Source organism: Hibiscus syriacus, unplaced genomic scaffold (assembly GCF_006381635.1).
Source record: "Hibiscus syriacus cultivar Baekdansim isolate YM2019G1 unplaced genomic scaffold, ASM638163v2 tig00110332_pilon, whole genome shotgun sequence".
Lineage (NCBI taxonomy): Eukaryota > Viridiplantae > Streptophyta > Magnoliopsida > Malvales > Malvaceae > Hibiscus > Hibiscus syriacus.
Genome location: NW_024062688.1, coordinates 4,863,825 through 4,878,563, shown reverse-complemented (window position 1 = coordinate 4,878,563; position 14,739 = coordinate 4,863,825). Strand labels below are relative to the sequence as shown.

The window sequence follows — 14,739 nt, the reverse complement described above, 5'->3', positions numbered from 1 at the left end:
CTGTACAAGAAGAGCATTAATCACTTTGATAAATTGCAAATAATTTATGCCCAGTGGGCACTTCTAAGCTTTTACAATTTAAATATTATATTAATATTTTTATTCAAGAAGAGCATTATTAGATTTTATATTTTAAATTTTTAAATTTTTTGTTTTGATGTTAGATTATATAATTCGAAATTTCGAATATTTAAATTTATGTATTTTTTATTTAATAATTTACAAAAAATCAAATATTCGGATACCCGTAATATTCGGGTCAAGACACGAACTAAAAAATCACTGACCCGAATATTTCGGGAATTGGCACACCCCTAGTTCCCACGGATGAATGTTAAACTATCCCATGAATCTGGTACAAATTGGTTCCAACATAATGATAGAGACAGTATCATTTTTATCAACACATTATTTAATTAATTTTGTCAACCTAACCCAAGGGGGGAAACAAAAAAGAATTGCATTATTGCAATTATGACAAGAAGACAGGGCAGAGTTTCATGTTGGGTCAGAACATTAATGACACTGTCCTTTCTGGTGAGGCCTGTAAGTCGGGACCATCAACATTTTAAGGTAAATGATCCGTTACCCAAAAAAAATACAAATGGTGTTTGGTTCGATAAAATCTATTGGAATTAGAGGAAATTGAAATTTAATTCTATTATTTTTTTATGTTTGATTCAAATTTTTTAAGAGAATTGTAATTTCTCATGGCTTCAATTTTCCATCAAATGAGGGAAAGTGAATTTCATCCAAGAATTGATGGAATTCAATTCTCTTATTGGAGGGAATTGACATTTGACTATACTACCCTCATCAATCTTTTAGTAACTTATTCATATATTGAATAAATTTTTTTTTTATTATTTTGGGTAGGGTTTCTAATTCATATATTTGGGTCGGGTTGGGTGAAATTTTATTTTGGTCGGGTCGGGTCGAGTTTGGGTTTAGGGTGAAAAATACCCGACCCGAAAATATATATAATTTTACCTTATATATTTAGGAATAATTACAATAATACCCCTTTATATATATATATATATATATATATATTAATTAAGTCACTGTTTTTATTGAATAAAAATAATTTTTTATTATTTCGGGTCAGGTCGGATTTCTAATTCATATATCGGGTTGGGTCGGGTGAAACTTTATTTTGTTCGGGTCGGATCGGATTTTTTAAGTGTGATATTCGGGTCGAGTCAAGTCGGGTTTTTTTAAGTGTGATATTCAGGTCAGGTCAGGTTTATGGTGAAAAAAAACTAGACCAACCCAAAAAAATATATAATTTTACCTTATATATTTAGGAATAATTACAATAATACCCCTATATATATAATTTTTCAATTAAGTTAATGTTTTTATTAAATAAAAATAATTTTTTTATTATTTTATGTCGTATCGGGTCGGGTTTCTAATTCATATATTGAATAAAAATAGTTTTTGGTATATTTTTTATAACTAATTAACATACTTCGATTGGAATGTATCGAAATATTACTCTATCTATTGGTAACTTATTAACATATTTTGATTGCGATGATTTTAACTTATGATGTTTATTAGCATGATTTTTATAATTTATTAAAATGAATAATCAATCAATAAAATAAAAATTTAATATTTTTTAATTTTTATAATATATTACTACATACAAGTTGTAAAATAAACTAAAATAAAGTAAAAAAAGAAGAAGAACAATTCTGTCATTTTACATTATTGAAATCAAATTCATCTGACATGTATGCGAACCAAACAGAATATGGAATTAGATTCCAATTCTATTTCCTGTCAACCAAACAGAATATAGAATTGGATTCCAATTTCTTCTCAGATTCAAATTCCCTCATAAACATTTCAACGAACCAAACGTCACCTTAGTGGATTCTTCTTATTTTGTTTTACATATAATTTTTCGTTACATCTATTGTTGTCTTTAATTATTTATATATTTTAAATTATTTCATATGTTGCATAAATTTTCACGTCAAATATATCGGAATGGAATGGGATAGTCGAAAACCGTCCCACCTAACCTCGTTGCCATTTCAATTAAGTTTCATTATATAATATTACTTCTTTCTTCTGAATTTTTATTAAAACTAAAAAATTATTACTTTCAAAATTATTGTGGTTATATTTTAAATGATAAACAATGTAAAAAAGTATCTAGTTTGAATTTTCTTAGGTAACATTTGGTTCGCAGGAATCTCGAATTAGGAGGAATTAGAATCAAATTCTAACATTTTTTCATGTTTGGTTCAAATTTTCAAAAGGAATTAGAATCCTAAATGACTTCAACTTTCCATTAAGTGGGGAAAAGTAAATTTTATCCATAACATGACGGAATTAAAATCCTTTTGAGAGAATGTGAAATTTGATCATACTACCCTTATCATTATTTTTCATATATTTATTTTTTATTTTGCTTATTTTATTTTTATTCTTTTTATTCTTTTCTTATTTTATTTTTTATATTAGTTTTATTTTTATATTTATTTTCATTTGTATTTTCCTCTTGTTATTTATTTATTTATTATGTTTTTCCTTTATTTTATTCTTATTTTTATTTTATTTTGCTCGTTATCTTTATTTTGATTATTTTATTTATTTTTCTTCATTTTTTTATTTTTTATGTTCTTTATTTTATTTAGTTTTTTATCTTTATTTTATTTTTATGTCTTTTCTTTATCTTATTTTTCTTTTTTCATTTATTTTATTTTTCTCTAGTTTATTTATCTTCATTGTCTTTTTTTCTAACATGCTTCTCGACTCTTTTAAGGGTACACTTCCGAATCTATCAGGGATAAGTGATTGAGATCGTTATTTTTACCTTTTAATTGGCAGTTCAAGGGTATTAACTCTTCCTTAATTATAATCGACTCCCGAATCCAACACATTTCTTGCAATTGGAAGAAGGCGATAGAGACGCCTAGGTGAAATACATTTTGGAAGGGTTGTGAAATCAATTAGGTTGTTTGTAAGGACGCTGATTGGTTTTTTGGACTTGTAAGTTTTTGGTATATTTTTTTGTAACTAATTGACATACTTCGATTGAGATGTATCGAAATATTGCTCTATCTTTTGGTAATTTATTAACATAATTTGATTGGGATGAATTTAACTTATGATGTTTATTAGCATGATTTTTATAATTTATTGAAATGAATAATTAATCAATAAAATGAAAATTTAATATTTTTAAAATTTTTATAATATATTGCTACATGTAAGTTATAAAACAAACTAAAATTAAGCAAAAAAAAATAAAAAGGGCAATTTTGTCATTTTACATTACTGAAATCAAATTCATTTGACATGTCTGCGAACCAAACAGAATATAGAATTGGATTCCAATTCAATTTCCTTTCAATCAAACAGATTTCAGATTAAGATTCTAATTCCTGTCAGATTCCAATTCTTTCACAGATTCCAATTCCCTCATAAACATTCCAGCGAACCAAACGTCACCTTAGATGTTTAACTTGTGGAATATATAACTAATCGATTTAACGAAATATATCAACGGTATTAATGATTGAACTATCATTATTAAAAGAATATTAAAATATATAAACTAAATTAACTGACTTGAGATTAAAAATCAGATTAATTCAATTTTCAGTATGATTATTAAAATATTGACCCATATCACATATTACTATAAACACAACATTAAAAACTCTTTTTCGAATCAAAGTGAAAGTATATCCTAGTATAAATAAATTAGGACTCTCTTTCATTCTCAGAAAGTGATAGAATAAAAAAATATAATTAATAATAGATTTAAAAACATTCATGTGTCTAAAAGTATATCCCAGTATAAATAAATTAGGACTCTCTTATTTTGGGAGTTTTTTTTTCCTCCAACATTTTATCTGGAATAAAATTATTTATGTGTCTAAAAAATGTTAGTCAATAAATTAATTTTTATTAATCTGGTATAATTCTAATGTAGTATTGTTTATAAGACTTTAAGTTATTTGATAATGAATACTTAAAAACCTATACATACGTCATGCTCCAATTCGAGACATGAGATAACAACTATCTCTTAACCACTAATGTCATTTAATTTATATTAGTTAACAAACTATCAACATTCTAAAATAAGAATTTTTTTGTCCTCAAATGAAAAAAACGTTAAAGTGGTTATGTAATTGAATGTTAGAGATTTTTTTATCTTAAAATAATAAATTATAAAATATTAAAATTAAAACTAATTAATTCATTTTAATGTTTTTTTATTATTAAAATGGAAAGTAGGATAATGGTGCATATAGAAACATTCATGACTAATATTAAAAAAAGAAACATTCATTTGCAGAATCAAACCAAAAAAGCAGAAGATGAGAGCTCAAATTTCAAAGCAAAGGCCAGAGCCTTTGAATTTGGACTCAGTGATTCGATCCAAACGCTGACTCATCTCATCGCTCATCATGTTCTTCCAGTCCCCAACGATCCCAGTCCTAAAATACGCACTGTTGTGCATCCCCGCCCAAGGGTCCACCCCATTTTTGTTCACTTCCAAGTTCTTCAACCTCTCCAAGCTGCACTGCCATATCTCATCTTCCACCTTTTTATCATCACCAAACGGTTTTCCCATGAACGAAGCCAGTTTCTTCACCTCTTTAATAGGGTTTCCCTTAAGGTCTTCGTACTTCAAAAACAGCACCTTGTTGGGGGCTTTCAAGCTCTGGTTCCAGTACTGTAAAACGTGGTCGAAGAACGGCCCGAAGTGGGAAACGCCATTGATGAACATCTCGAATGCTTTCTCGAACGGGTACGGACCCTGTTGTGGCGTTCTCAGGTTGTTGAAGAAATGCCACATCGAAACGAGCGTGTCCTTAGGATTTCTCGCGATGTAAACAAGCTTGCAGCCGGTGGTTTTGACGGAGTCCGGTAATGCTGTGTAGGGAAAGTGAGTGTGAAACAGCCTCGGAGATTTCATGGATGAAATGTTCGGCAACGGGTTCGAAGTGTAAACTTGGACCTCCAAGGTTTGAACGTAGACGGCGGGGTGGTTTTCGACGAGCGGGTCACGGTGGTCTTCGTCTGTCTTGGCTAACGTTTCTCTGTTGTCTCCACCTGAAGCGGCGGCGTTGAGGATGGAGAAACAAAGGGCTTTGAGCCATGTGGTTCCGGTTTTCATTGGGGATGCTAAGATGATATCGTCGTGTCGGGCGGAGAAATGTGAACGGAGGTCCATTGTTGCTTGGAGGTGATAAGATCTGTACCGTAAACCTTGCCATTGATACAATGGAATGTCCCAAAAGTTTTCCATGGGGAGCTGAGCAAGCATTGACTCGGTGGACTCGGATGAATCGGTCATGGCAGCAGCTTGGAATAGAAACTGTTATTTTTACTTCCGGAGATGAAAATACAAAACTGCTATGATTTGGAATTCCAAGCGTATATATTCACGCGCACACACTAGTTTTTTAGACAGATTACAATGTGAATCTAATGTATAAACGTTATTAATCATGAGTTTAAATTTTGAATAACGAATCTTAAAAAAGATGGTGATCAATTAATAATTAGTGATACTAAACTTAGTCAAAAGATAATTAATATTGTGAATTCATAAAAAGAAACATTATATATATATATCAACTTTTGATTTTTCTCAATATAATTTTTAAATATAAAACTAAAATAGTTTAACACAATGTAAGTGGATCTTAACCCCCACATATATGTATATATATATATACACACACGGATGAACCTAGGTAGGGACAGATGGGACCGGTTGACTCATAAAAATTCAAAATTATCATATATTTTAGATTTTTTATATATTTATATTAAAAATATATTTTCACTCTCTAAAATTTTATAAGTTCAAGTTCACCCTCCAAATTTTATAAGTTTAAGTTTGTCCCTTAACATAAAATCATGCGTCAATTCCTGTGGGTTAGGATTAACTTACATAATGTAAAACTCTTTTGTTTTATACATATTTAAGACTATTGGATGAATGAAAATATATAGCTGAAATTGACTTCTTTATTTTTTTCAAGTGAATATCTTCACATTTCCTACTGTTAATCTCAGACATCTATTTTCACTCATCCGACGACTTTAAATCTATGTAAAACAAAAAGAATTTTACATTGTATAATAAAATTTTATATATTTGTGCTTTGAGGATTCTATATGTATGGACTAAAAGGAGGACGATGGAGGATATTCATCCTAAATATTTTAAATTTCTATTTATTTTTTATTAATAATTTAGTTTAATCCCCTAACATAAAATTTGGAACTCAATCCTACGTACAAAACATTTTATTACTAAATATGGCAGTAAACTTTATTACAACAATTGATTCTCTATGTAATGATAGGCTTAAATATAAAATGTTTTAATTATAATTTTGTATTTTATTATAGTCTATATATCAGATAGTTTTTTTGTTTGAATCTTTTCATAAATTTAATAATAAATGAGTGTTGTTTTTATTTTTTATTGACCATACATAGAATTATACGATGTCAATTAAACTAATAATACTTTATTTAAAGGAACATGAAAATTTTGAATTTTGAATTAATTTAATTTAAAGATTATATAAATCCTTAAATTTGAATCGTACATGTGTAAAACATACTTAAAAATTGTTACACAAATTAAATATGACTAAGCCCTCAATTTATAAACATTTAATTTTATAATTATCAAAATATATTTTAATCCTGATTAATATTAGAATCTGATTTTGATCTCGAACAATTCTCCTATTTTCTTTTCTATCTGTTATGTATCCCAATCTATATTATATAACACTTAAAGTTGCTTCCTTTGTGTTGTAACCAAGGGGCACATCTCGTACTATAAAAAGGGATTAACCTACTTTGTCTTCCACTGGTAGAAAAGGACAATTTATTGGTACAAACAACCTTTAATTATTAAATAAAACTAATGGCATGTTTTTAATAAAATAAATATAATTAATTGATAAAATTCATTAATAACATGTTAATGTTGAAAGTATTAAAATGGTTTTCAAGTTTGGTAACCAACTTTGAAAAAATGGTTTTCAAAGTTTGGTAAATGTTTCTTTGAAAAATAGTTTTTCAAAGTTTGGTAGATGTTTGTTGAAAAAATGATAATGGGATAATCACAATTAATCCCTAGGTTTTAGGGTATTTACAAGATTAAGTCCTTAAGTTTCAACTATAAATACCCTAGCTCATTTAGCTTCAAAACTATCCCAAAAATCATTTCTTTCTCCCAATACTAGAGAGTTTTCTTGTGAGTAGTGAGTGTTTTGTAAACACCTGTAAATTTTCTCTCTTAGTAAAAGATATGCAGCAGTCCGGAGACGTAAGCACAATTGGCTGAACTCCGTTATCAATTTCGGGTATTATTGTTCCGCTTTTATTTTGCATTCTCACTAATCTGGTTATAGTGAAATTACTTGTACTTGGTTTATTTCCCAACAACTGGTAATCAGAGCTTTTGGGTTGTGAATTTTGTCAATTTTTTGCGAGGTTACTATTCAGGTTACTATTCATATGAATAGTGAATTTCGTGAATAGTGAAATTCGGTCGGCGATACGAGTTTGTCGACGGAGGTGTTCTAATACACGGCGGTTCGCAAAAATTGTTAGAAACGATCCAAACGAAACCAGAAAAATCTATATCAACCCCTCTCAGGAAAACAACCAGAGGGCATGAAGAATGAAGACTGGGCTCTTCTCGATAGACAAGCCCTCGGAGTTATCCGACTGACGTTATCCCGCAATGTTGCTTTCAACATAGCAAAGGAAAAGACCACGGCGGGTCTTATGACGGCTCTCTCCAGTATGTATGAGAAGCCATCGGCCTCAAACAAAGGTCATTTGATGAGGCGATTATTCAATTTGCGGATGACGGAAGGGGCATCGGTGGCACAACACCTAAATAAACTCAACACAATCATAACCCAGTTGAGTTTAGTAGAAATTGAATTTGATGATGAAGTTCGAGCTTTAATTCTCTTATCATCTTTACTAGACAGTTGGAATGCTATTGTTACAGTAGTCAGCAGTTCGTCGGGAAACAGCAAATTAAATTCGACGATGTTCGGGATCTGGTACTGAGCGAAGAAATTCGACGGAGAGAATCAGATGAAGCATCAACCTCCTCAGCCTTGCACACGGAGTCCAGAGGGAGAACTTCAGAAAGAAATTCAAATCGTGGCAGATCGAAATCCAGAAGGGGAAAATCAAGAACAGGAAATAAAGATTTTACCTGTTATAATTGTGGCAAGAAGGGCCACTTCAAAAGAGATTGCCGAGCATCGAAGAAAAATACCGGCGCACAGGAATCTGCCAACATGACGGAGGAGACAGGTGATGCCATGATTTTAAGCGTCAACAGTCCGATTGAATCATGGATTTTGGATTCAGGGGCATATTTCCACTCCACGCCATGCCAAGAAATCATGGAGAACTATGTCAGTGGTGATTTTGGGAAGGTTCATCTTGCTGATGATGAAACCTTGAAGATCGTCGGAAAAGGAGACATCCGACTAAAGCTGCCAAACCAGACCACCTGGAAGCTGACAGGAGTGAGACATATTCCTGGTCTCAAAAGAAATTTGATTTCTGTAGGACAACTTGATGAAGAAGGATACAGTACAACCTTTTCAGGTTGTGAATGGAAGATTACCAAAGGAGCACTCGTCATTGCTCGTGGTAAGAAGACTGATACTCTCTATGTAACCTCAAATTTAGAGAATATCATTGCAGTAGCAGATGCTGATGGAAAATCAAACCTATGGCACCAAAGGCTTGGCCATATGAGCGAGAAAGGGATGAAGACACTTTTGTCAAAGGGGAAGCTGTCGGATCTAAAGAATGTAGATATCGGACTATGCGAGGATTGCATCTTTGGCAAACAAAAGAAAGTCAGCTTTGCAAAGATTGGTAAGACACCCAAGGCTGAAAAGTTAGAGTTAGTTCATACTGATGTATGGGGACCATCTCCAGTTCCATCTCTTGCAGGCTCATTATATTATGTCACCTTCATCGATGATTCTACAAGGAAGGTGTGGGTTTATTTTCTGAAGAAAAAATCAGAAGTCTTTGATACCTTCAGAAAATGGAAGGCCATGGTGGAAAATGAGAATGGTCTGAAACTCAAGCGGTTGAGGTCTGACAATGAAGGAGAGTACAGAAATAGGAGATTCAGAGATTTTTGCGCAAACAATGGGATCAAGATGGAGACAACAGATCCCATGACACCGCAGCAGAATGGCGTAGCAGAGCGCATGAACGGAACTCTGAATGAACGTGCCAGAAGCATGAGGATACATGCCGGATTGCCCAAATTTCTATGGGCTGAAGCTATTAACACTGTAGCTTACCTGATCAACCGTGGGCCCTCAGTTCCTTTGGATGGCAGAATACCAGAGGAAGTTTGGAGCAAGAAATAAATAAACCTTTCACACTTAAGAGTGTTTGGTTGTATTTCTTATGTACACATAGACTTTGCTGAAAGAAGTAAACTTGATGCTAAGTCCAACAAATGTGCCTTTGTTGGATACGGCGGTGATGAGTTCGGTTATCGGTTTTGGGACTATGAAAATCGGAAGATCATTAGAAGCAGAGATGTCATTTTCAATGAGAATGTGATGTACAAAGACAGGTCAACTGTAGAATCAAGCAGCTCCAATACCAAAGCTGAAACAAAGGAATTTGTTGAGTTTGAGGAGATTTCTGGAAATGATGTTCAGATCAGTCCTGAAGTAGTTTAAGAAGAACCAGGCACACCAGAACTAAGACGCTCCTCCAGAATTCCTAAACCAACCCAACGGTATTCTCATTCTTTGCACTACTTGTTGCTGACTGACAATGGTGAACCAGAGTGCTATGATGAAGCAATGCAAGTGGAGGATTCAGTCAAGTGGGAGTCTTCCATGAAAGATGAGATGGACTCGCTTTTGTCAAATCAGACGTGGGAATTAGCTGAATTACCACCAGGGAAGAAAGCGCTTCACAACAAGTGGATTTACAGGATCAAAGAAGAGCACGATAGGAGCAAACGCTACAAAGCGAGATTGGTTGTCAAAGGTTTTCAGCAAAAAGAAGGTATTGACTATAATGAAATTTTCTCTCCAGTCGTGAAACTGTCTACAATCAGACTGGTGTTGAAAATTGTAGCTGCAGAGAATTTACATATTGAGCAGTTAGATGTAAAGACAGCTTTCCTTCATGGTGATTTGGAGGAAGAAATCTATATGAGGCAGCCAGAAGGCTTCATAGAGGCAGACAAGAAAAACCTGGTATGCAGGTTGAATAAGAGCTTGTATGGTTTAAAACAAGCTCCTAGACAGTGGTACAAGAAGTTCGATAGTTTCATGAGTAGCAGTGGTTTTACTAGATGCCAAGCAGATCATTGTTGCTACATCAAGAGGTTCGACAATAGCTTCATTATTTTATTGTTGTACGTTGATGACATGCTCGTTGCAGGCTATGACATGCAAGAGATTATAAACTTGAAGCAAAAATTGTCAAAGCAGTTTGCTATGAAGGATCTGGGCGCTGCAAAGCAGATTCTTGGGATGAGGATCAAGAGAGACACAAAGTCAGGGACTTTGATATTATCACAGGTTGAGTACATCAACAAAGTACTCTCCAGGTTCAATATACAAGATGCTAAACCAGTAAGTACACCTTTAGGTGTTCATTTCAGACTCTCCAAAGAACAGTCACCAAAGACGGAGGAAGAACGTGCACACATGGTGAAGGTGCCGTACGCCTCAACGATTGGAAGTCTGATGTATGCCATGGTTTGTACCAGACCAGATATTGCTCAAGCAGTGGGAGCTGTTAGCAGGTACATGAATAATCCGGGCAAGGTACACTGGGAAGCAGTCAAATGGATCCTCAGATATCTGCGGGGTACCACAAACAAAGCACTTTATTTCAAATGTGGAGATACGATACTGACAGGCTATGTAGATACTGACTTAGCCGGAAATGTTGACATCAGAAGGAGCACTACAGGGTATGTCTATACACTAGGAGGAACCGCAGTGAGTTGGGTTTCTCAACTACAGAAGATAGTTGCTCTCTCCACAACTGAAGCAGAATATGTCGCTGTTACGGAAGCTAGCAAGGAGATGGTTTGGCTCCAAAGTTTCTTGGAAGAGTTAGGCAAGAAACAAGAAAACAATGTCTTGTATTGCGACAGTCAAAGTGCTATACATCTAGCAAAGAATCCGTCTTTTCATTCCAGGACAAAGCACATACAATTGCGATATCATTTTATCCGATCTCTTCTGGAAGATGAGATTTTGAAACTTGAAAAGATCAGTGGAGCTCAAAATCCGGTAGATATGTTGACAAAGACGGTGACTACAGACAAACTGAAGTTGTGTTCAACTTCAGTTGGCATGCTAGAGTAACAAGACTAGAAAAGCTGTTGCATTGATCGAGGTGTGAAGACAGATTAAAATCAGTCTTCAAGTGGGAGATTGTTGAAAGTATTAAAATGGTTTTCAAGTTTGGTAACCAACTTTGAAAAAATGGTTTTCAAAGTTTGGTAAATGTTTCTTTGAAAATGGTTTTCAAAGTTTGGTAAATGTTTCTTTGAAAAATAGTTTTTCAAAGTTTGGTAGATGTTTGTTGAAAAATGATAATGGGATAATCACAATTAATCCCTAGGTTTTAGGGTATTTACAAGATTAAGTCCTTAAGTTTCAACTATAAATACCCTAGCTCATTTAGCTTCAAAACTATCCCAAAAATCATTTCTTTCTCCCAATACTAGAGAGTTTTATTGTGAGTAGTGAGTGTTTTGTAAACACCTGTAAATTTTCTCTCTTAGTAAAAGATCTGCAGCAGTCCGGAGACGTAAGTACAATTGGCTGAACTCCGTTATCAATTTCGGGTATTATTGTTCCGCTTTTATTTTGCATTCTCACTAATCTGGTTATAGAAAAATTACTTGTACTTGGTTTATTTCCCAACAGTTAACCCTTCAAATTAGGTAAGCCAGACTACATTAAATTTGAGTAAATTTGTTTTAAAAATTCGTTAAATATCATACAACTAAAATTATATATAATTTTTTGGATACAATTTTAAATTATCCATAATTTATTGAATTCCAAAAATTAAATTAAAATAGTACACGTCTAAACATCAAATTAATAATATTTATATTTTCACAATAAAATTTGATATGATACATTTTAATTTAACATAAACAAATTCAACTCAAAATTTACTTTAAAATTTGATATAATTTTGGTTATCATAGTATTTTTAGGATGACAATGAATCAATGTTTGGTAGAATTTTGGTTGATCTAGGTATTATATTTTTTTACATGACACTAGACTCAAATTGAGTTTAAAAAAATTCCAGCCAACCGTAAAATTTAATATGATTATAAAAATTTTATTTTCACTTGATAAAATAATTATCTAATTAAAAAATATAAAGATAATGATATTATATTAATTACATCTAAATATAGAGAAGAAAAATGTACTATTGTCTTTGGTTGAGTAAGGTATTTTTTATCCTAAGTCTGAATCTAGTCTTATTTTTCATAAAACTCAATCCGAACTCAAATTAAGAAAATCAATCTTAAAAAATTAAGTCGGATTAAAATTTATCAGATCTAGATTAAATTACCATCTTAATGTTTTTAGTATTTTGGGGTTTGAGATGTTGATGTTGGAGGGAAAAGACATGAATCCTCAACGAGAGACGAGGTTCATGTGTGAGCTAATAAAAGGAGCAATGTTTGCATCAGACAAAGTTGGCCTTCACAATAAATGAAGATTGAGACATGAGAGAGATAGATGAAGAAATATAATACATAGTCCCCTTTTGATGTTTTACCATTTTACTTCCTAAATTTACCATCATATACGGTTTAATTATATATTCAATTTTACAAAATATGTTTAATGAAAACAACTTTTTATTGTTTTAAAATTTTCACATATTTTTATTTTTAATATTTTTAAAAAAAGTATCAGACATGTTTTCTCTCATATTTTCCTTTTTTTAAATAAAATAAAAATAGCTCATATTTTTTTATTGAAATCGTTGATTTTATAAAATTATTATCTACATTTATATTTTTTTATTTTTAGATTTTATAAAACTTTATTTTTTAGTAGTTTAAGGTGATTACAAGATACATTTGTTCAAAAAATTTCAATTAGTCGATAACACATACATCCTACAGATGCTACTACTCAAACCTAAGACCTCTAAGCAAGGGCGAAGCTAAAAAATTATTTTGGGGTGTCAAATTTAGAGATTGTATGAAGAATTTTTTTTAAGTGGATGAAAATAAATAATAAGTGTTAACTTATGTTTAAAGGTGTCAATATTCTTTTAAAAATATATTAATGTTATTTTTTAAAATATTTTATATTAAATTTATGTAAAAGAATTCAAAAAATTTTGGGATGTAACTCTCTCTGGCGGAATCCTCTAAGAAGAATACCATTTATTTTATTATTAAAATTATTTGATGAGTTTAAAATTTTTATATTTTTAATAACAAAATAATCAAACGATGACATAGTACGATCTTAGAGTGTCAGTCCATCGTATATTGACGACATTACAAACATAGGACGAAAGGTGTGATAAAATGGAAGTTTAGGTACTAATACAAGAGTAAATGTTAAGTTGAGGGTTCAAATAGATAATTAAGCCTACATATAAATATTCTGCAAAATGGGGCTCAACCTTTGGACGATTACATTTATATGTCCTAATTACTTCACCCCATGTGAGCAGCGAGCGCTCCTCGCACCTATGGACCATTGAGCAGATACAACTGTTCAATTTAATTGAAGAAATAATTAAAATAAATTAGTAAAACTATGGGTAAATTATCCATTCAGTCATTAAAGTATAAGCCCGGTTCTATTTTGGCCACTAAACAAATTTCACCAATGCAATTAAATTAGAAATATACGAGGCTTAAACATGAGTTTACCTTATTTCCAGTTAATAATGTAAAATAAATCAAAATACTTTAATTATTTGAATCTAGTTTGCTTTTTTTTTAAAAAAATTGCATGCAAACTATAAGCTTCAAACGATAAATTATTCAGATATAACATGATAGTAACTTCCCGTATTCAAATTAAACGATAAACCTTAAATTAAACTTTTAGTTAAATTTTATATTTATTCTTATCTAATTAAGGAATTCGATTACAGTCTATATTCGTCTTCAAATCCTATCATGTATGAATTTAGTTTAGATATACTATAATAAATTTGTTTAGATATAACATGATAATAATCTCTGTATTCACATTAAAACCAACAAAGACAGTATGACACGTAGGGGTCTTGACCCCTTATTAAATGGTTAAATTATTCTTTAGTCCCCATAAATACGAATAATATAATTTAAGTCTTTAACCCTTTTACTAAATGAGAATGATGTTTTTACCCTTTTCAAAAATAATCATTTTAGAATAACCTTTTATTTTTAATGCCTAAAATTTTATAATTCTATCTCGATTTATTCTACATATTATCTAACTCTGTCTTTAAAACTATATAGAGAGATAAATACAAAATTTTATATTGAAGTCGTAAACTTCATATTAAAATTTTAGGGAGTGTGAAATTATATCTTTGATCGATCTTATATATATGTATTATAAAAATAATGAAGTGAGTTGTCAATAGATTACACTGCCTGATCTGAGTGTATAATGCTATGGTTGAAAAGAAAAAAAAAGTTGGAACTGAATT

The 14,739-nt window shown here is 31.5% G+C and overlaps 1 protein-coding gene across 1 annotated transcript; it reads right to left on the bottom strand.

Annotated features, from left to right (window-relative positions):
- Window positions 1–4,274: 4,274 nt before the first annotated feature.
- On the bottom strand, window positions 4,275–5,386 carry LOC120119504 (cytosolic sulfotransferase 5-like). Its single transcript, XM_039139319.1, has one exon. The coding sequence runs from the start codon at window positions 5,330–5,332 to the stop codon at window positions 4,358–4,360; it is 975 nt and encodes a 324-aa protein (XP_038995250.1). The 5' UTR covers window positions 5,333–5,386; the 3' UTR covers window positions 4,275–4,357.
- Window positions 5,387–14,739: the final 9,353 nt, after the last annotated feature.